This window comes from Erpetoichthys calabaricus, chromosome 7 (assembly GCF_900747795.2).
Source record: "Erpetoichthys calabaricus chromosome 7, fErpCal1.3, whole genome shotgun sequence".
Taxonomy (NCBI): Eukaryota; Metazoa; Chordata; class Cladistia; order Polypteriformes; family Polypteridae; genus Erpetoichthys; species Erpetoichthys calabaricus.
The window spans coordinates 67,694,399-67,715,488 of NC_041400.2; the positions used below are offsets into that span (position 1 = coordinate 67,694,399).

At 38.2% G+C, this 21,090-nt stretch overlaps 1 protein-coding gene across 6 annotated transcripts in view; it reads left to right on the forward strand.

The window, feature by feature from the left end:
* The window catches only part of ssbp2b (single stranded DNA binding protein 2b), a 761,138-nt gene that overhangs the window by 500,485 nt on the left and 239,563 nt on the right, over window positions 1-21,090 (forward strand). For all 6 annotated transcript variants that reach the window (XR_007935389.1, XM_051929625.1, XM_051929622.1 and 3 more), the window contains exon 5: window positions 8,715-8,804. Coding sequence is in view for 5 of the 6 variants with exons in the window: in XM_051929625.1 (XP_051785585.1) it covers window positions 8,715-8,804 (90 nt within the window). In the remaining variant the exon portion in view is untranslated. The remainder of the gene's footprint in view (window positions 1-8,714; window positions 8,805-21,090) is intronic.

A 21,090-nucleotide genomic window follows, 5' to 3' on the forward strand; every position in this document is an offset into this window, starting at 1 on the left:
GTTCCTAGGCCACAGAACTGCCCAGCCCCCTCTAGGCATTCTACCTAACATACTGTAAATGACCTCACAATCAGTCCTCATTGTATTCAGGGTCCACATGGAAGAACTTGATGATGATGGTCATGTGGACTTCTGGCCTTTAATCCATCAATGTAGGGACATCACAGTGCTTTGATCAAGTGGTTGCGACAAAGATCGCCACCACAGAAAACCGGAAAAAGAACAAGAGAAAGTAGGGGTTAGTACGGATTACGGAGCCACGAGGAATTATCTATCTATCTATCTATCTATCTATCTATCTATCTATCTATCTATCTATCTATCTATCTATCTATCTATCTATCTATCTATCTATCTATTGTGGACGAAAAAGGCACACTGGAAAGCAGACAGATAATATTTTCTCAATTCACTTTATTTATTCATTCGGAGTTGCAGTAAGTAGAGATTCAAAAGAGTATAACTTATTGCCGCAAAGCTCAATTGAACCCTGATCAAAAGCCAGGAGGGGTTTTTTATACTTCAGCATCTCATGATTAATAAGACAGAAAGAACATCCTTATCAAAACAGTAAAGTTAAACAATATGTCTGTTGAGCTAAGCATTATCTGTGTTTTGGAAGCTAAGCACAGGAGAGACGCCTTTGCATAAACTACATGTACAGTTCTGCAGCCTTGTGACCTTGTCCCTGAAACATTCACTCTGAGAAAGGGAAAAACAAGAAACAGCTTACATTTTATTCATCTGGACACTATTTCTCCTGAACCCTGGAATAACATATTTTTGTTAGTTCATAAGCCAAAGCGTCTCTCACTGGCAAGTTACAAAATAGTTATAGTAAAAATTCTAATTTACTAAACACAAAGAAATACATGGTGCTGAGGAGAACATTCTTCTTCTACACTATCTATCTAGTTTTTAGCAGTTTTTTAAAGTGCTCCACTGCATTAGTCTGGCAAGTTTCTATTGGTAAACTGTTCCAGATTTTTGGTGCATAACAGCAGAAGGCTGTCTCACCACTTCTTTTAAGTTTAGCTCTTAAAATTATCAGATCTAAGGTTACAGTTTGGAGTGTAAGGTGAAAAATATTCTGAAATATAGGATGGAGCGAGATTATTTAAGGCTTTGTAAACTATAAGCAGTATTTTAAAGTAAATTCTAAATGACACAGGTAACCAATGTAGTGACATCAAAACTGGAGAGATGATCCTACTTTTCTGTTGGTACATAAGGAGAAGCAGTGATGTTGGTTTTTCCTTCACGTGATTCTTTTTGGCGGCCATACACATCATAGAAAGAATGAGAGCAATCCTGCAAGTAATACTTCAGGCTTGCTGCTCACCTTCAGTAAGTGATTTGCACCATAAGACTAAGATTCTTCTTCACGCTGTAGTATTCAGTAGCCTTTAATAATATAATCCCTGAAGCCTACAAAAAAGTTGTAATCCAGGGCCACCTTAAATTCTTTCACACCTCTCCATTAGCGTCTTTTGTTTTGCAAATATGTCGATCAGCACAAGCAGCTCCTTCCTAGATTTACCGTTTTAAGTAGTGAGCTGCTGTTATTGTTAGTATTATAGAATAAAAACATACATTTGATTTGAGTCTGTAACAGCTGGTGTAAATTTATGGTACTTGTAAAGGTTAGTGATTTTTTTTTTTTTTGTAATTCAGTTTTATTCTCTTGGTCAAATTCACTCTTCCCCCCCGATCTGACACTGTTAGTTTTCTTAGAAAGTCGTGCTATAACAGAGGTGAACTCGGATGAGGATGAGGATTCTTCATCAGAGAAATAGAACAGAAGCCCTCCCCGCAAGAAACGTCCATTCACACATAAGAACAACGCAGCTGCTCCAGGCATAAAGGCGAAAGATGGTACCATTTGGATGCAGCAACAGGTTGGATGTCATCCTGCCAGTGAATCTGCCCCACATATGTCCTTCAACAAAACAGCAGGGCCTACAGAACTTGCCAAAGTGTTCTGCAAAGTTCCATTTGCGATTATGTTTCTTGATGTACTGAGTTGAGGCTATTTGTAGTTATGGCCAAGGGCTATAGGAAAACAATAGTGTAATAATGTAGAAATTGCCAACACCATCCACTAGAGCAGTGCTTCCCAACCTCACCCAAACCATGGCACCTTTAGTGAAACCTTTTCAGCTAACGGCACCCCTTCACTCTGATATGTAACTACTCAAATTAACAATTTAATCTTAACTCATCAGTTGAATAGAATGAGATTCCTATTTTTATAAGGCGTACCAACTACACATTTTTGCATTTACAAAGGTAACAAAAATAAATTGCCAGTAAACCAGTCTCAAATGAAAAACTTGAACACAACACAAACATGAAAAGTGCAATAAGTCACAAGGCACAAAGCCGACTATAACGTCATAATTAATGCAAAGGCTGGTTTCGAAGAGAATTTGAAAGTTTGTCAATACGAGCTCGAACTGCAGTTGACAAACACACCCGTAAGTCATTTTCAACTGACAATAAACATCCTCTGTGTTTTGTCTTCAGTAGTGTCAATGCCGAGAATGCCTTTTCACACAGATAAGTGGTGCAGAATGGAATAAGTATGCCGACAGCCTTAGCACCTAACACAGGACGTTCCTTTTCAACCATAATCCAAAACTCTTTTAAATTCATCTCCTATAAACTTCAGCTGTAATGTTCGGTCACTCACAATGTCAAGTAGCTGTTCTTTCTCTGTCATCTGTAAGTTAGTCAAGTCCAACTGCTGATGGAATGGGTTCCTTATCCAGTCATTGCCAGGGATGTCTAAACTTGGAAAGTAATGTTGCAAATTGTCTCCCAACTGTGATAAATGCTTAACAATGACATCATGCAACACGACGGCGCCAGGATCAGCCTGTACTGCACGAGGAAACATGCAAATTAAATGGGTTGTTTCTATTTCACTTGTCCACATCAGAAGTTTACAACGGAAAGCTTGCAGCTTGTCAGTAACAGACAGTATGTTCGAATCATTGCCCTGCATGCCCCGAATTCAATGCATTCAATACTTCAAAAATGTCAACGAGATATGCAAGTTTACTGCACCATGTTGGATCAGCCAACAGTGTTACGAACTCGTTTGTTTGTTCATTAAGAAAGAACTGGCGGAGTTCATCTCTCAGTTCCTACACCCGTGACAGAACTTTACCTCTTGACAGCCATCTGACTTCTGTATGCATTAGCAGAGTGTAATGTTCTGATCCCATGTCTTTGCACAGTTTCTCAAACAGTCTGCACTTGACTGGACAGACTTTGATGAAGTTAACAATTTTAACGACCTGATCTAAAACTGACTGCAGTTCAGTTCCCAGCGTCTTGCTCACAAGTGCTTCTCTATGTATGAAACAATGGGTGGTGATTATGTTCGGATTTTCACGCTTAGCAAATGCGGTGGAAACCACGCATTTTGCCGGGCCATACAAGGAGCACCATCTGTGCAAATAGCAACACACCATTCCCACAACAAATCATTCTCACTGAAAAACGTGCAAACATGTTTAAATACATCTTCTCCCTTCGTTTCAATAAGTTCCTTGCAAAGCCGAAACTGTTCCAACATTTTCTGTGCCGTTCGAAAACCTTACAAAGGCCAGCAACTGGGATTTTCTACTAACATCTGTAGACTCATCGATCTGCAGAGCAAATCGTTTACAGGTTCTGAAGTAAAACGTACACTTTGTTGTTGATGTCAGATGACATGGCTTCTATCCTCCTAGAAACGGTGTTGTTTGACGATGGCATTTTGGATGTCACTTTTTCTGCATCGTCACCAAGCATTGTTTTCACCATTATCTTGCATGCTGGCATAATCAAAGATTCGACTATGGGTGTGTGGTTTCATTGCCATGGCAACCAGTTCTGAGACTTCAAAACTAGCCAACTGGGCTTTGTCTGACACCGACACAGTTTTCATAAACAGCTGTGCTTGCTTCTGCTGGCTGTCCATTAAATGCCTAAAATATGCCGAGTTCTTGTTATTTGCATTCTGATGCTTGGTTTGAAAGTGGACATTGCAATTTGCTTATAACCATGGCTTCATTTGCAAGGATATCACCACCACAACAAACATCGCGGGTTGCTGAAATAGCTTTTTTGTCAACAAATGTAAACCCATAATTCAAGTAACTGTCCTGATAGTATCGTGTTTTCGTTTTTTGCAACTTTACTGCTCCCCGCATTATCATTTTCATTGAGGTCGTTGATGCTGCTGTTGTTTTTACGTTACGACCTTTCACTACAGTCGGCCATTTTTCGGCGCAAAAAAAAAAAAAAAAACAGACAACAGGAAGCAACGTCACTTACCCTGTGGCAAGTAAGTCAATCAGAGCTAATATTTATTAATTCGTCAGACTGCAGTTGAAATAGGATGCATGCTGGACTGTATTAAAGCACACAGGTAGCATGACTTGTTAGTCTTGAGGTGTAACTGGTATTATTATTATCAGTTCAAATCCATTTTTTTATGTTCTGACACCTGGCAACACGGCACCCTTAGTCCGTGCTCACGGCATACCAGGGTGCCGCGCACACGGGTGGGAAGCACTGCACTAGAGGCTGCAAAAGTATACATTTATCTTTTGTTTATTCACATACAATGATACACTCTTTGTAGAAGCAGTAGTGGAACTGCAGAGGTACAGTAGCAATCTCTCAACTGAAGTTACAACCTAGAAATGGCCACAACTAGCAGTAAGTAATATAAATATATTTCAATATATACAGTATACAATGATTGGCCATGCTATGCAGCATTTTTTTTTTTTTAAGTTGAGCTTCATGCAGCTGGCAACTATTTTTTCCCCAGTTTATGCAGATGGTTTACACTTTTTTCTTCCACCAAGAAACCTTGTAAATAGAAATAAATCTGTTTTTATTTTTATTATTATTTCTTCAAGGGGTTTCATATGTTTTTTGACTTAGAGCCTTCTAGGTTTGTTTTGATCAGCACTGCTCCATATGGCTAAATCTGTACTCATTCAAGCCACGTCTCCCCCCCCCCCCCCCCTTTTCCTTAATAGACCAGGTATTCTGCTGCAGAATTATATATGACAATACATGAGAAGATTCATACGTGTTACCCCATACCAGCAGGTAAAGTTTGCATACCAGTGACGCTCACCAGAACCCACAGAGCCTCATTTGCGATGACCTTTGTGACAACATATGGTCCAATGGAGCTGTAAGTTGGCACATTAATGCATATGACTGTAACTTAGTGAACAAAGTTTGAGAACACGAATGTGTGTGTGCATTTTTAGGATCCAGATTCAAAAGTTCCTCCAGAATATTTCAATGTTGGATGGCTGGAGTTGAGTTGTCCATTTGCGTGATTTTTTTTTTATTATTATTTTTTTTACAGCGCAGATTAGACTAGCAAAGGTTTACTTAATGGAATTGGCAAAGTAGTTGTCAAAAAAGCCAGAGTCTGCTACACATGAAGTAAATACAATATTTTGTTTCAGGCAAAAAGCAAACCAAGTCTGAGAAAGTCACATGAGATATGAAGCCTGCTAACAAAAAAAAGTTTTTTATTTTTCACTTATTCAAAAAAGTATTTGGATACCTTCACTGTGTATACTGTCTTTATGTAAAGTAAGTAATTGTGCTATGACAACACCATGTTACCCAGCAGTGTGCTGTGTCCTTGGCCGCTGAAAAATTCTAACATAAATAAAATATTTTTAAAAAGTCATTTAAAATGTACAATGTTCAGTAACTTAGCAAAACAACAGTACATGGATGTCTATTGTGTTCCTAACAACAGATAGTCAAATATACTGCATATGCTTTTCAGATTTCTTAAAATTTCCTTTTTTAATACAGATCAAATTATGTGCTCGGATCTGAAAAAAAAATTAGTTACTGTATAACAGAGATTTCATTGTAATGAAATTTGCACATAGCGTGGTCTTCAAACACGTGCAGCTGACAAAAACCTGATGGCAACACCTTTTTTTCTTGTTCCCAGCATCAGTTTCAGTGAGGTTCCAACTTTTTCTCTAAAGTAAAATATTGTCTAAGTGTTGAAGCCCATATGGGAGTGCGCTTTCCCTGAGTTAGCAAAATGGTGCCCCTCATTTTTTATATCATGGATGGGGGTGTGGCAGTCTGTAATGTTCATAAATGATGGCTACCTACTGTATGTCGCCTAAGGGATTGACTGACTTTCTCTGACTTTCAGTTGTTCTTTTTTGTGAGTCACCCTTTTTGTTGACCTGGAAATGATAAAAAGTTTAAGGAAATGAAGAAAACGCATTTAAAAATAAGAATTGTTGGATGCATACATTTGCAAGCATAAAATTCAAAGATGCATTTAAATGCGAAAAAAATGGTATTTTTAAAAATTATGGTAAACAGGAGATCACAGGGTAAAATCTCAATGAATTTATGAAACATGTTAGAAATTCAAGGAAGCTCAGCAGTCAGCAAAAGTTATTCCTCAAACTGGTTGATGTACGTACTGGCTGTGGCAGACCTCCAGAGCTCCTCAAGTACAGCTGCTGAATTTGATTGACAGTTATCTTGCCCCTAGATCTACCCACAGTGTCTCCAATCTGCAGTAAACCTTTTTTGAGTTCTACAAAACGTATTTGGCTGCAGACAGAAATCCAACTGATTGTTCAGTGGGAGCACCTAAATCATGATATTTGGGCCAAGGCGTGAAGGTAACCTGTATTTGTGTGTTGCTGCTTTTTTTTATACAAAATTACTTTGTTGTAATGGATTTTAGACGAACAACGTGGACTTCACTGTAATGAGTTTTTTTTTTCTTTTTTTTTTTTTAACATTAAATTGTCCAGAAACATAAAAAAAATGTTTAAAATGAGGATTTTGTTATTAACGGAGTGCATTTTAAACCATTTTTGACTGTATATCTCAAGTGGACCAGGGGTCCATTTAAAGATAATCAGGAAATGAATTTGAGATATCTAAAACAATGTTTTCAAATGTGATTCACAAGGATATCAAAATGCATTTAAAAATATCTTGTTTGCATTTCAAATCTCTCTATTATAAACAAAAATCTTGGAAGGGAGACTAGGGAGACGAGACCGTGATCTTCTCGGAAGACAATTTGACGTCCCACGAGACAAGGCAGTTGAGACAACATTTAAAACAAGTTCACGGACATCTCAACCTAGCAGTTGTTGGATTGCTTTTGGCAGACACGCTTCATGTGCTCCCAGCTCTTAAAACAATGACAAGCGACAAGCACAGCATGCAACTCGCCTGCAGCAGCAAGCCAGCAGCTGATCCGACCGCTTCTCCTTAGCATGCGTTCAGCCAAACCCCATCCCAATCCTACCCCCCCCACCCCCTTCACAATGCGATTGGCAGAGACATGAAGTGGCAAAAGGACAGCTGCTGTACAGGCCTTTTAAATGATCGACTTGCAGCGCGACGAGCAGAATACACAGCTCGCCAGCAGCAGCAGCAACAAAGCCAGCAGATGATCCAACTGCTTCTCCATAGCGTGCGTTCAGCTACCCCTCCCCCCCCCCCCTTCACATGTGAGCAGCAATCCTGCGAGAAAGAGATTTAACCACGCCTGGAGCCGGAAATAAAGGACAAGTACAGTATTGTTTTTTAAAAAGTTTTAAAGTGAAAGTGAAAATAATGCTTATGTAACAATTCCCATGAAAACAACAATCTCTTTAAATTGTATATCCAGTAAACCAAGCCGGGGATGGGCGAGCAGGGGGCAGAGCCCCCTAGTTTTATTAAAATAACAACCAAACATTTTTAAGATCTCTAAAATTCATATCCAGATATCTTAAAATAGGTTTCATGTACAGTTTCAGATATTTAAAATACATCTCAAGATATATTAAAATGAGAGATTTTCCCATTGAAAAGAACTTTTTATAGGAAGTCATTTGAGATTACTGAATCTTGAATTGCATTTCAGATATATGAAATGTAAACAGTTTTAAGGTCATCCAAAATGTATTTGAGATATCACAAAATGCGTGGGGAGTTATTTCACAGTATCGTCAGAATGGTTTTGTGATACCTTAAGAGTCGTTTTCAGATATCTGAAAGTGTCTGGGATTTTAAGATATTTTGAGGTGCATTTCAGGTGTGAGAAAATACATATAAGATATCTTGAAATAGACATATTATCTTTAAAATACATTTTCAGATATTGTATGCCTTTTGAGATATTTGTAAGTGGTAATTTGGCTCGCCATAAGTTAGGTATATCAATGATGCCTACACTAGCCCAGTGTGTGTGAACTTGAGTGTGAGCATTAGTGTGCCCTAATCTGGTTCTTGATTTTGCCAAGATTCATTGTGAGTTCTCATGACTCTGTATTGTGTAAAGTGTTTTCCACAAATAGATGTTCTTTTGTAAATGCAAAAAAAAAATGTGAGCTGTGTGTAACTGATGAACAGTCAAGGGGGGCAGTTTAACAAAAAATGAAGGGAGCCTTATCATGTTATTTTAAATCCATTTTTTGCCTTTAAATCTGTACTTTCAACAAATGAATTATTCTTTTTAAATGTGTTACAGTATTTTTTCTTCTTTTTAAATGTGTTGTTGTAAAAAATAGTGTCTTTCTTACTAATCCCAAGTAACTAATTCTGCTTATTTATTTTTTGCTTGGACAAACATGATCACTCGTGTTTCCTTGGACAATGTGTTTTATGTTGTGACTATAGCTTATTTTTCCCTTGGTCTCTTCCAGAGTGCCGCTGCAGCCCCCAGCCCGGTGTTAGGAAGCATTCCCCCAGGAGATGGCATGCCAGTGGGGCCTGTTCCTCCAGGATTCTTTCAGGTAAAGCCAGCAATTTGTCATCTTGTCGCAACTGCTTACCTTTATACTGCATTGGGTCAGGTTTTAAATAGTTCTTAGAGTCATTTGTACTCGCAGTCTGAGTAACTGCCACTCAGACATGTGGATGGGAACAGTGTGATGAACAGGCCAACAAACATACATAGATAGAGACTGATATACAAGCAGGACAGAAATACAAACAGAATGTAATAGGCATGTGGGCTGAATGCTTGCAGAGAAAACAAAGAAATTAATTAGAATTATACATAAATAGATGGAGATAAATACCAAGAGGCAGACAAGAAAATATAGAGAAGTTGGAAAACAGTAAAAATAGATGGATTCTGTAATACCAAGTGAGACACTATCAATTTAGCGTTTGTTTGACTGGAGGGATTTGAATGGACTTTAGTCAGAGAGGTGGATGAGCAAACAGATATTTTTATTAAGATAAACAACAGATGACCAATTAGATGCCTTTCTTCAGGCATTGTGACCTTGCTTGAAGAGCACACAAATACCCTGCAACGTTTTGTGGGTTTAGGGCTTTCACAATGAATTAACCTGGTTGCTACGATTTTGTAACACATAATGCAGCTGCAGCAAAGTTAGTGGGTTCTCTTTTCTTAATCAAAGAACACACATGTCCTTTTGTGGAAAGTGGATGTTTTAGTGTGTTGTGTTTAACGCAGATGCAAAGGTTAAATAATGGTCTAGACCAACACTTCTCCAATTTACCTTAAAAGGTGTACCCTGCCCACAGCTTGAAAGTAAGCAAGCAAGAAACTTTGAAAAGAAGGACCTAATGGAAGGCATACAGGCCTAAAGAAAGAATTGCTAGCGCACCTTAAAGAAAAATAAGCAAATGTGGATAGCCAGTGGCAGGCTGAAAGACCAGGCTTAATTCTTGTGATACCCATAGTGTTTATTTCAGAGTTATCCAATAAAATGCACGATATGAAACCTTTAGTGACAGCTCTTGACTCTCAACTCTGTATTAGAATGAGCAGGATGGTGAAATTAATTAATTTCTTTTTGCTCTTAAATAACTTCTACCTTCTTCTTCTTCTTCTTTCGGCTTCTTCCATTAGGGGTTGCCACAGCAGATCATCTTCTTCCATATCTTTCTGTCCTCTGCATCTTGTTCTGTTACATCCATCACCTGCATGTCCTCTCTCACCACATCCAGAAACCTTCTCTTAGGCCTTCCTCTTTTTCTCCTGCCTGGCAGCTCTATCCTTAGCATTCTTCTCCCAATATCCTCAGCATCTCTCCTCTGCACATGTCCAAATCAACACAATCTCGCCTCTCTGACTTTGATCTGATCGCCAACGTCATCCTACAGACCACCATCCTATGCTGCTTAACTACACTTTCCCCTGCCACTACTTTGCAGTCTTCAATCTCTATCAGAGTGACTCATCTGCATAGGATGTAATATACCTGTGTGCATCTTCCTCCACTCTTGTACGTCACCCTGTGTTCCTCCCTCTTCTTAAAATACATATTCACCACATCCATGTCCATCCTTTTGGCAAAATCCACTATCCCCTGACCTTCTTCATTCCTCTCCTTGACACCATACCATACCCATCACCTCCTCATCTCCTCTGTTCCCTTCACCAACATGTCCATTGAAATCCGCACCAATCATCCCTTTCTGTCCCTTCTGTTCATCACTTCATCCAACTCACTTCAAAAATCTTCTTTCTCATCCATTACACATTCAGCTTGCGGTGTATATGCACTAACAACATTCATCAGCACACCTCCAATTTCCAGCTTCATAATCATTACTCTGACACTCTTTTCACCTCCAGAACACTCTTGACATACTGTTCCTTCAGAATAACCCCTACTCCATTTCTCCTCCTATCCACACCATGATAGAACAATTTGAATCCACCTCTGATCCACCTGGCTTTACTCCCCTTCCATTTAGTCTCTTGCACGCACAATATCAACCTTCCTTCTCTCCATCATATTGTCTAACTCTATCTCCTTACCAGTCATACTGCCAGCATTCAAAGTTCCTACCCTCAGTTCCATTCTCTTTACCTTCCTCCTCTCCTCCTGCCTAACCGAACACGTCTCCCCTCTCTTCTTCTCCTTCTTCGGCCAGCAGTAGCCCAATATACTTATTTTTAATAATTTTATTATTTTATTTCCTCTTAAATAACAATGAATCTTTATAACTTGTAAATTACAGTGTTTTCAAACTTTATAATTAAATGTGCTACTATTTAAAGCATATGAGAAGGAAGATGTAGAGCTTTGACTCTGAGTGGCATAGTGATAGCGCTGCTACCTTGCAATAAGGAGATCATGGGTTCATGTCCCAGGTTCTCCCTGTGTGGAAAGTGCTTTGAGTAAGGAGAAAAGCACTATATAAGTGTAAAGAGTTATTATTATTGTAGTCGATTAGCCATTGTTGTTTTTTTCTTGTTGAATTTGCAATGTTGTTGTTCAACTTGAAAACCAATGGGAATACGCCTTTTCACGCTAATATCTGTTGTTTATGATAAATATTGCTTATTATTGCATACACAATATTGCGCCCTGAATCCAGTTCTGACACATGTTTTCATAGTATGCCCATGCTACACACAGTATCTCTGTGTGACTACAGTACTCCTTCTTTCTACTTTGTTTGCTCACTACTTGTCTATAATGTCACCGTTGCTTCCATGCTGTTGTTATAAAAGACAACAATGTGGGAACATATTGTATTTATAAGTTTTTACTGTGCATGTCAACAGAGCATGAGAAATGAGGAAGATGGGTGAGGAAAGGTTCCACACTTGTTTAACCTGTGTCTGTAAGAGGCCACTTTGTTATAATCTTGATTTGACTCCGTTGTGCAATTTTTATGAGACTGTCATGCAATTTGACAAAGAAGCTATACTGAAAACCTGTGTTTTATGTAAAGTTCATTGTGATTAGTGTAGGGGAAGAGGCAGGGCCTTAATTTCCTAAACAGTTTTCATCTTCAAATCAACTAAACATAGCTTTTTTTCATCTTCTTAGTAATAGTCAATGTAACAAATCAAAACCTTCCATAATTTAGAAACAAATGCCATGCAAAATAAAGTAGATGCAAAACCATACCATTTTCTAAGCTTGCTTAAACCTGAATAGGGTCATGGGGGGTTTAGAGTTTATCAAAGCATGCATAAGGTACAAGCAGGAATCAATCCCCTGGACAGGGTGCCAGTCCATTGCAGGTGAAAAGAGAGTAGATGTGCTTAATAATTATTCAAACAAAATACAAAAAAAAATCAAGGAACTGTAACAGTTATATAAACAAATAAACAATCATATTTCAAAATCTTCTTATCTTTTCAGCTGCTCCCATTTAGGGGACACCACAGTGGATCATCAGTCTCCATCTATCCCTGTCTTTTACATCATTTTCTGCCACACCACATGCTGTCAAGCCCTCTCTCACTACATCCATAAATCTCCTCTTTGGCCTTCCTCTTTTCCTTTCATCTAGCGGATCCATCCTCAACATTCTTTTCCTGATATACCCCTCATCTCTCCTCCACACATGCCCAAACCATCTCAATCTAGTCTCTCTCATTCGGTCACCAAACTGTTGTACCTGTCTTATCTGTCTAATATACTCATTTCTTATCCTGTCTACCTTCATTTCTCTGAGAGAAAATCATAGCATCTTCAACTCTGCCACTTCCAGCTCTGCCTTCTGTCTTTTCGTCAGTGCCACCATCTTTTCTTTATGTCTCTGCTGAACTCTCTGTTTCTTTGGACTGTTGAACCTAAGTATTTAAAATCATTTTCCTTCACCACCTCTTCTCCATGCAGTTGCACCATTCCACCACCTTCCCACTCTTTTACGCACATATACTCCATCTTCCTCCTACAGGCTGTCATTGTAACTACACACAACTTACTGCAGTCACACTGTCCTCATACATATCCTGTACCACTCTCACATACTTTTCTGCTACTTCCGGCTTCCTCATACATTGCCATAACACCTGTCTTGGCACCCTGTCATGTAAGTTCACAAACACACAATACAATTCATTCTGATCTTCTCTGCACTTCTCCGTCAACACTCTTAAAATAAATATCGCATCTATAGTACTCTTTCCTGACATGAAACTGTACTGCTGCACACAGATCACTACCTGTCCTCTAAGCTGAGTATCCATCATTCTTTCCCATACCTTCATGGTGTGGCTGATCAACTTTATACCCCTGTAGTTACTGCAGCTCTGAATATCTCCCTTATTTTTGAAAATTGGTACTACTATGCATCTTCTCCACTCCTCCGACATCTTCTCACTTTCCAAGATTTTATTAAACATCTCGATGCTTCCACTGGTATATTGTCCAGGCTAACAGCTTTTCCACTTTTCATCCTGTTCATAACTTCCCTCACTTCACCCTTGCTGATCCCCCAGTACTTTGTGATTTACAATCTTCACTTCACTTCATCTAACCTATACTCTCTCTCATTTTATATATTCATAAGTCTTTCAAAGTATTCCTCCATTTTTTCAACACACTCTCCCCGCTTGTCAGCAGATTTCCATCTACATCCTTTATCACCCGGACAAGCAGCACATCCTTCCCCTCTTGGCCCCGCTATCTGGCCAATATTTACACGTGCTTTTCTTCTTCCTTTGTGTCCATCTTCTCATTAGTTCGGCATATGCTTTTTCATTATTAGCCTTCTCCGCTGCACCTCTTTGTGCACCTGTCTGCTTTTCTTATCTCTGATTATCCCAATTCTTTTTTTATATACCCTTCCTCTTTGTTTTCCTGTACTTCCACATTCTACCACCAAGTCTCTTTGGCTTCATATTTGAAAATAGTACAAAGTAATTAAATTACAGACAACAGTTGATGAAAGGAACTGGAGTAGTCCATCTCAGTGGAGTAGATGCCTCAAAAGACTTAAAACATTAGGAGCTTGTGAAGAACAGCTTACTTGTTTCAGGACTAACTGTCCATTTTGCGGGGCCAAGACGTGTGGTGCAACAAATAAATAACCAAATGCAAACAAAGTTAGAGAAAGGATATTAAACAGTAAATATCTAAAATGTTTATCTATAATAATGAATCATAGTCTCAATGTATTTTTTTAGACAATTTGTCCTATTTTTCATTCCTTTTTTTATACAAAATGGAACCATGAATCAATGGAAAGATAGGATTATCTCAAGTGATGTACAGAAGATATAGCCGAAAATGAGACAAGATAGTCTATGAACAGAAATATCTTGGTATACCGAGCAGCAACTGCTTTTTAAATTTATTTATAAGTAACAGGCTTATTCATTGGTCTGGGCATGTTACTACATTATATTTAAAGATATAGGCCACTTCAAGTTTGCAACAAACAAGTATGATAGCCTCTGCCCTGATGCACGGTTTAACTGTTTGCAACACTGGATATTTATTCCACAAAATGTTTGATACAGGATGCTGAATAAAGTCAGTAATGGATATTACTTTTATATTCAAGTTCCATTCTGTTTTTGATGGGTCTTAATGGTTTTCCAAAATAAAAAAGTTGTTGGGGCGGACCAATACATTTATGATCTCCGTACAACTATAATCACAGCATTGTTTCAGAGTTGCACAGACCTTATTAATTTTAATCTGATCACTTTATAGCATATTGTTGCAGCAGCTGAATCTCAAACATGGAGAGTATCCCAGTATGTTTAATGTTGGGATTAACAGCAGTGGGGCAGTTAAAAAGGGGAACATTGCCACGTTCTATTTTAACAATTAAGTCCTCTGTATTATAGTTATGGGTAAAAGTGAAAAGAGGGAACGCCTAAAAAAAACAAGGTTGAATTGTAAAATTTGCTAGTTTTTTTATAGATCTAACAAACTGCTTTGCATAAGCAGAAAACATACAGTAAGGTTATATACCAGTCTATTTGGTGTGCAGTAAATTTCTTATTCGAGTGCAGCAAACCTTCATGATCGGTAAGTACCCTTTTAGATGCATTTTTTTACACTTTTATTTTGTAACCATGGATAGTAAATATGCTGGTCAAAGTGCTAGTGTGTCTGTTGTATTCAGAACAAATTCTTCTAACTTATTAGAAATATATTAATTAGAAACTTAGAGTGAAGACTAGTTGCATACAAGACAGTGTTATAATATGTAGGTTTTCTATACAAAGAAAAAAATAGAGCTTTATTATGCACAGATCCTTGAACTCAACCTCATCAAGCCAATATGGGATTACCTGTAGAGACCGAAACAAAGCACACAGCCAAAATCTACAATAGATCTGTGGCATGTCAAACAACCGACCATGGAAGGACCTTTAGAAACTGCATACAAGTTTACCTAAGGGAAATGCAGGTGTTCTTAAAGCAAAGGGTGGTCAAAGACTTTTCCACAGTGCTATATACTATGGGGGGGCGGGGAAATTTGGGGGAGCAAATATTTCCAGCATTGTTTAAATAAAAAAAAAACTTTTCAGTAAAACTTACAACAATTATTTAATTATCCTTTAGATTGTCCAAGCACTTCTCTCAGTTCTAGAAACAGTTCTTGTACTCATCGTTTGTTACCATGTCTAGAACCCCTTGTGTTTTTTTGCATGGTAGCAAATCTTCTTCCTTTCAGCCTCAACTTTAATTTTGGGAAGAAAAAGAAGTCACTGGGAGCGAAATCTGGTAAACATAGGAGGGGAGGTTTGGGGGGCAACAGCCATACTGCTTTGCCCAAAAACTCTTTGACTGACAATGTGATGTGCACAGGTGTGTTGTCCTGGTGCAAAATCCAGTTTTGGGTGTGCCACTTCTCCGGACGATTTTTACTGATGCTTTCCCATGGGCACATCAGCAGTGCAGTTTAATGTCACCCGTTAACAGACCGTCCAGTGTCGAAAAACGCGATCATGATTGTCTCCTGGGAATCTGCCATAAAGGCTTGGTGGAAAAAAATTGTTCATGTCATGTGCATGATTCTAGAATAAATGCCAGAAGCATACACTCAATCAGCACGTTGCCACTCTGTGGAGTGATTAACCGGATTGTTGGCAATATGATACCTAGTGGCATATTTAAGAACTACACTCCATTTTTGTGCTATTGACCGCTTCTGGGAATTTTCACCCCCAACCCAACCCCCTCATGTGTGTGTGTGTATACCCAAAAAAAATCTCACAAAACAAAAGGTTTTCAGTGGCCAGTGAAATTCGTACTATACATACTACATATGATGTGAATCTAGATACATATTTCACTGGATGTGAAAAAACATTTATTTCACCAAATGAAATGAAAGTAATAGAAAGTCCCTTGCTTCCTCATTGACAGCTTATTGTAAACTACTGTGAACGGTAAAGTCGAAAACAACGGGAAACAAACACCAATTTAAAATAAAAGGCAATTTCTTTATTCTTGGTGAGTTAAAGAGACTGCAGCCCCCTCCCCCACACCGCCAAAGAGACTGGAGCCCACCCCAGCTCAGTGCCACTGACTGGTCAGAACAGACAGTCTGCAGTCTAACGTGGAGCCTCCCTCTATATACCTTCTTCATGTATTAAACAAAAAAAATATACATGGCAGTTCATTTTGAGGTTATACATAAATTATAATCTCTTACTACTCCCTGAATTGGAATGTGTACATTGCTTCTTTCAGATAAAGAGGTTATCAGAGCACTCACAGTTTTAAGAAATATGCTCAAATAAGTTTAAGCAGGAATTCAGAAACTATCACATAGATTTATAATATCACAAAGTGTTCTGTTAGTATCAAGAGATCAGCATTTTCTCATAAAAGGATACAAACCAGTCTCATATTCTGCGCACAAGCTTAATTCTTTTTCTACCTAAATGAAGAACAAATCATATAGAAATAATAAATCATATAGCTCTCTGCAGCATGATTAATACAAAATACAGTCCTTGGTATTTGTGAGTTAAATACTCATTACAGTTAATAATGTTTTTTATTTCTCACTACTCACTGCAGATTGAAGTAATTCCTGTTTTTTTTTACAGATTGCTGTAAAAATCTGCACCAAAAACTGTTGTGAAACTAATTTTAAGTAGACATTGTTTCTGTAAATATGAAGCTGATTAAAGCTATATAAAATGGTGAATGCATTATTTGAACAATTTCAAATTTTTGAAATGGAATAAGTGTTACATTTTAATCCATCTACTCTTTTCTGCCATCTGCTCAAATGAGACGTGTGTTTTAAAATACAAACTTTCAAAGACTTACTGTATAAAAATGTGTTTTACTTAATCTGTTTACTTTTGTGCACTGGAATTTAGATTGCTTAAATGTTTTCACATTCATACTTCACTGAAATCTGAATTTATAAAAAAAAGTATAACAGTGACACTGTTTATTATAAATGAAATCAGCTAAGCTCCTGTAAATCATGCGATAAATAGTCTAAAAATCTTGCCTCTCATAATAAATCATTGACAATTCAGTGTGCAGGAGTCTGGATGTAAATGTGAACCAAAGTATGTATGTTCTCCTCTTGTCTGAATGTTGTTTTTTTTCCCTAGGACCTCCATAACCCTAACCACATCATAATGATGTTCTGTTTATGGTAATACTAAGTTGACACTGTGTAAGAGAGTATGGATATACTGTCTGTAAATGTGTTCTGTGATGGCGCCAGATCCAAGTTTAATTCCTTCCTTTAAACCCAGTTTTGCTTCCTTTAAACAGTTTTAAACTGTTGTCCCATACAAACCTGAGTTGGGGATGGCAAATTCAAATTATAGTCGGACAAGTGGGTAACAAGACATGCTACTTTTCCAGATGATTTTTCTGTTAACATGCTTTCCTTATATTAAATGTAAAAACAATTAAAATCTGGTAAAATAGCACTGTGGCTGAAGAGATCTGCACTTCTGGAATTGATACAGACTTCAGTAGTTTATGGCAAAAACAATTAAAAGAAATGAAGATAGTACTTGCATCAAACTGTTTGACCTCAAATAGTGCACCACATGCTTTATGTTTATCAAGTTAAATATGTGTCTAGTTTTTCCACAAACACTCAGCATGAACTGTGCATGTCTAATGTACACATCATACTGTATATGAACTGACCTGAAAAATGTGATGCCTTGACCCCTTTAGAAACTTGCAGAAATGTTTAAAAGCCTTGACACTCAGAGTCTGACTAAAGCATCTTACAATTCTCTGATAATGGACAGGATGGAGGTGGAAGAGAAAGGTGGACTGTGGAGTTTATGTCTTTAACTGTGTCTAAAGCTGGTGCTTTATTCTAATTGATAAATTTCATCTGTGTTGCAAGACAGAATGTTCTAACTTAAATAAGCAAAAATCTAAATATTTTTTGAAAAATCAGATCTACATTTCCACCCTAAGCCATATATTTTGGGAAATATATATGCAACTTGAGCATCAATTTAAAGTTCCAGTAGGTCCTCTATCAGAAATACGTATTAGACTGAATTAAATTGGAAACGTGCATTAATTTAATCTGGAAATTGCTGCTGTGTGTCTGCTGCGTCTACTGCTCCCATAGAGGTTGCAAAGAGTTCCTGCTGGTCAGTGGAGTCAATGTAACTGATGAAAGGAACAACAATGAATGTCTTTGGGGGGGGGGGGGGGGGGGGGGGGGGGGGGGGGGGGGGGGGGGGGGGGGGGGGGGGTGGGGGGGGGGGGGGGGGGAGAGACTGGAACAGGACTGCAATTGCCTTATCAGTGGCTCGGTGTAGTTAAGACAATTCTCGGATAAGATTAATACCTACCCTTTAATTACATACTTGTCAAATACAGTGCTATAAATAAGTAAATAAATTATAACAACAAAAATGATGTGAGCCTATCTCTGTATGAAACATGGGAATAATCTCACTAGAACCAGTCTTTCTAACATAATAATGCATAATAATCTGTTACATAATGTACAGCAGAACTTATGTAACAATAGAGAAATATTTGTATAAACATTTGAAAGAATAACGTTTGCTTGGCAAATCAAATAAAGCTCATCTTAAAAAGAGGCAAAGGATTACTATTCCCTTTTGACTTTACATATCACTAAATCCCCTGCCTTTCATTTCTTTTGTACTTTTAGGCTAGCCCTTGTAAATATATTTACAGTTTGTTTAACCAAGACTTAAAGAAAAAGATATAATGACATTTGTGGTGGATGGCTTGCCCAGCCGGGGCGCCTTGAAGATAGAAATATCAGGGGAGAGTCAATACTTCCCCTGGAACATGAGAGGGCAGCCTCCCTGGTTTGCATCAGGGCCACGGGATTGGAGCCTGAAAGTTCAACCCTGCTGGGGCCTGTGGCCACCACCAGGGTGCGCCTGGACAATTGCAGAGCCCTGCACAGCAGCACTTCCGCCACACTCGGAAATGCTGCTAGAAGAAGATCCAGGGTCACCTGGAGTACTTCCAGGAGCACATGCAGCACTTCTGCCACACCCAGGAGTGCTGCCGGAAGCTAATGGAAGCGAACCTGAACCACTTCCGGGTGCAATATAAAAGGGGCTGCCTCACTCAGTCGATGAAGCCGGAGTAGGGAGGTGGAGGACAGAGCTTGTGTGGAGGTGTGGAAGTGGCAGAAGAAACAGGGAAGGAAGAAAGAAGAGAGAAAAGGGGACTGAGTAATAATTGTTGGCATTTGGTGCTGTGTAAAGGAAAGAAAAGCAAATATCATGTGGTGCTTGGGACTTGTGTATCACTGTGCCTGTCTGTGTTGGGGCTGAACTTCCACACCTTACACTAAGTTCAAGTCTTTCAAAACAGTATGGTTACAATATATATTATAATAAAGAAGAAATCTGCTGCATATTGTTAAAGACTGGCTTTTAAAGTGACGGTTGCAATGAAAGAACAGAGAAGGATTTTGGCTCTGTACAAAAGAAAAAAGCAGTGATACTTCCATGTTTAAAAAACTACTGTGCAACACAGTGTTGAGGCTATTGAGCCTATAGGGTGAAATACAGGCATGGTGCCAGTATTGGGCCTGGGTAGACCTGTACCCATCTTCTTTTCTCATTGGCCCACCCTGTAGTGTAGAATTGTGTGCCCCCCCACCCCAAATTTAAATTTACCTATACTACATACATAAATTTATTTTTATACACATCTCCCTTGATTAAAATATCAATTATAAACATAACCACTAGTTAACTTTACCAATGTAACACTTATGCTTTCCAGATACTTTCAAAGAATTAAATTATATCTATTGGGATGTATTTTGTAAAATTTACTGTGTTTGTCAGTCTCACAGATGTCACACCACACAAAATATTTGTAGTAATAAAATTCATTTCCACAAATGTTTGCAATGTGAAATTTGTTGGAATGACAAGTACAATGCATTTTATTGCTGTAAATGTTTGTGATGCACCATCTGTTGGAATAACATAGCAACCGGATAAACAGATACAGAAATTTGTTTTTATTAAGGTGGATAGCAATTTTACTGTGTGGTTTTAAAAATTGGATTGACTTTCAGTTTTACCCATCACAAACACCTAAAATATTGAATATTAATAGGAAGCTATCAGTTAGTACCTTATTGAATTTACTATTTATGTATGTCCTGTAGGAAGGAAACAGGAAACAAGACAAGATAAATGATCACAATGTCTTGACAAACAAACCTTTTAGGTTTTATAAACAAAAGCAAATAAAGAGAACTGCTCGATGTTTAACGGTCTGATGTTGGGATTGAAAAGTTTGGTGATACCCCAGTGGCAAATGAAAATACTGCTGCTTGCTGTATAAGATTTAACATCAGGTTTGCTACCAATGCTACTATTTGGTGTGTTGGAAAGTCTACAACCACTTTACCACCAAATGTCTAAGGATTGGTCATGTCACGGATGTGTCCGATATTCACGAGCCCACTGACTCAATTGGTACTTCTGTTGCAACCAGTAAGACATGCAGTTTTTAGGGTCATTGGTATGTAACTGAATACAGGATGTGAAAAGATGCACTTTTTGGGGAAAAATGTGCAGGCATTTTGGTGATAACCTAACTGAGGGGTAGGTTCACTCATGGATTCAGAGATTGGAAATGTGTGCTACAGACATATTGAAAACACGAGTCAAGTAGAATTAGGGACAGCACTTTGTAAATGTACAAATTACAAGAATGCCACAACTTTTGACAAAAACTAAGCCACTAATCAATCTGTTTGCTGTTATGTAACATTCAAAGTTATGTAACAAATGTTATTGGGACATGGGTGTGCTGTAATGGACAGGTTTCTTGTATGTATGAGCAAAAGGTGGGCAGTCAAAATGTTTTCAGAGTTTGT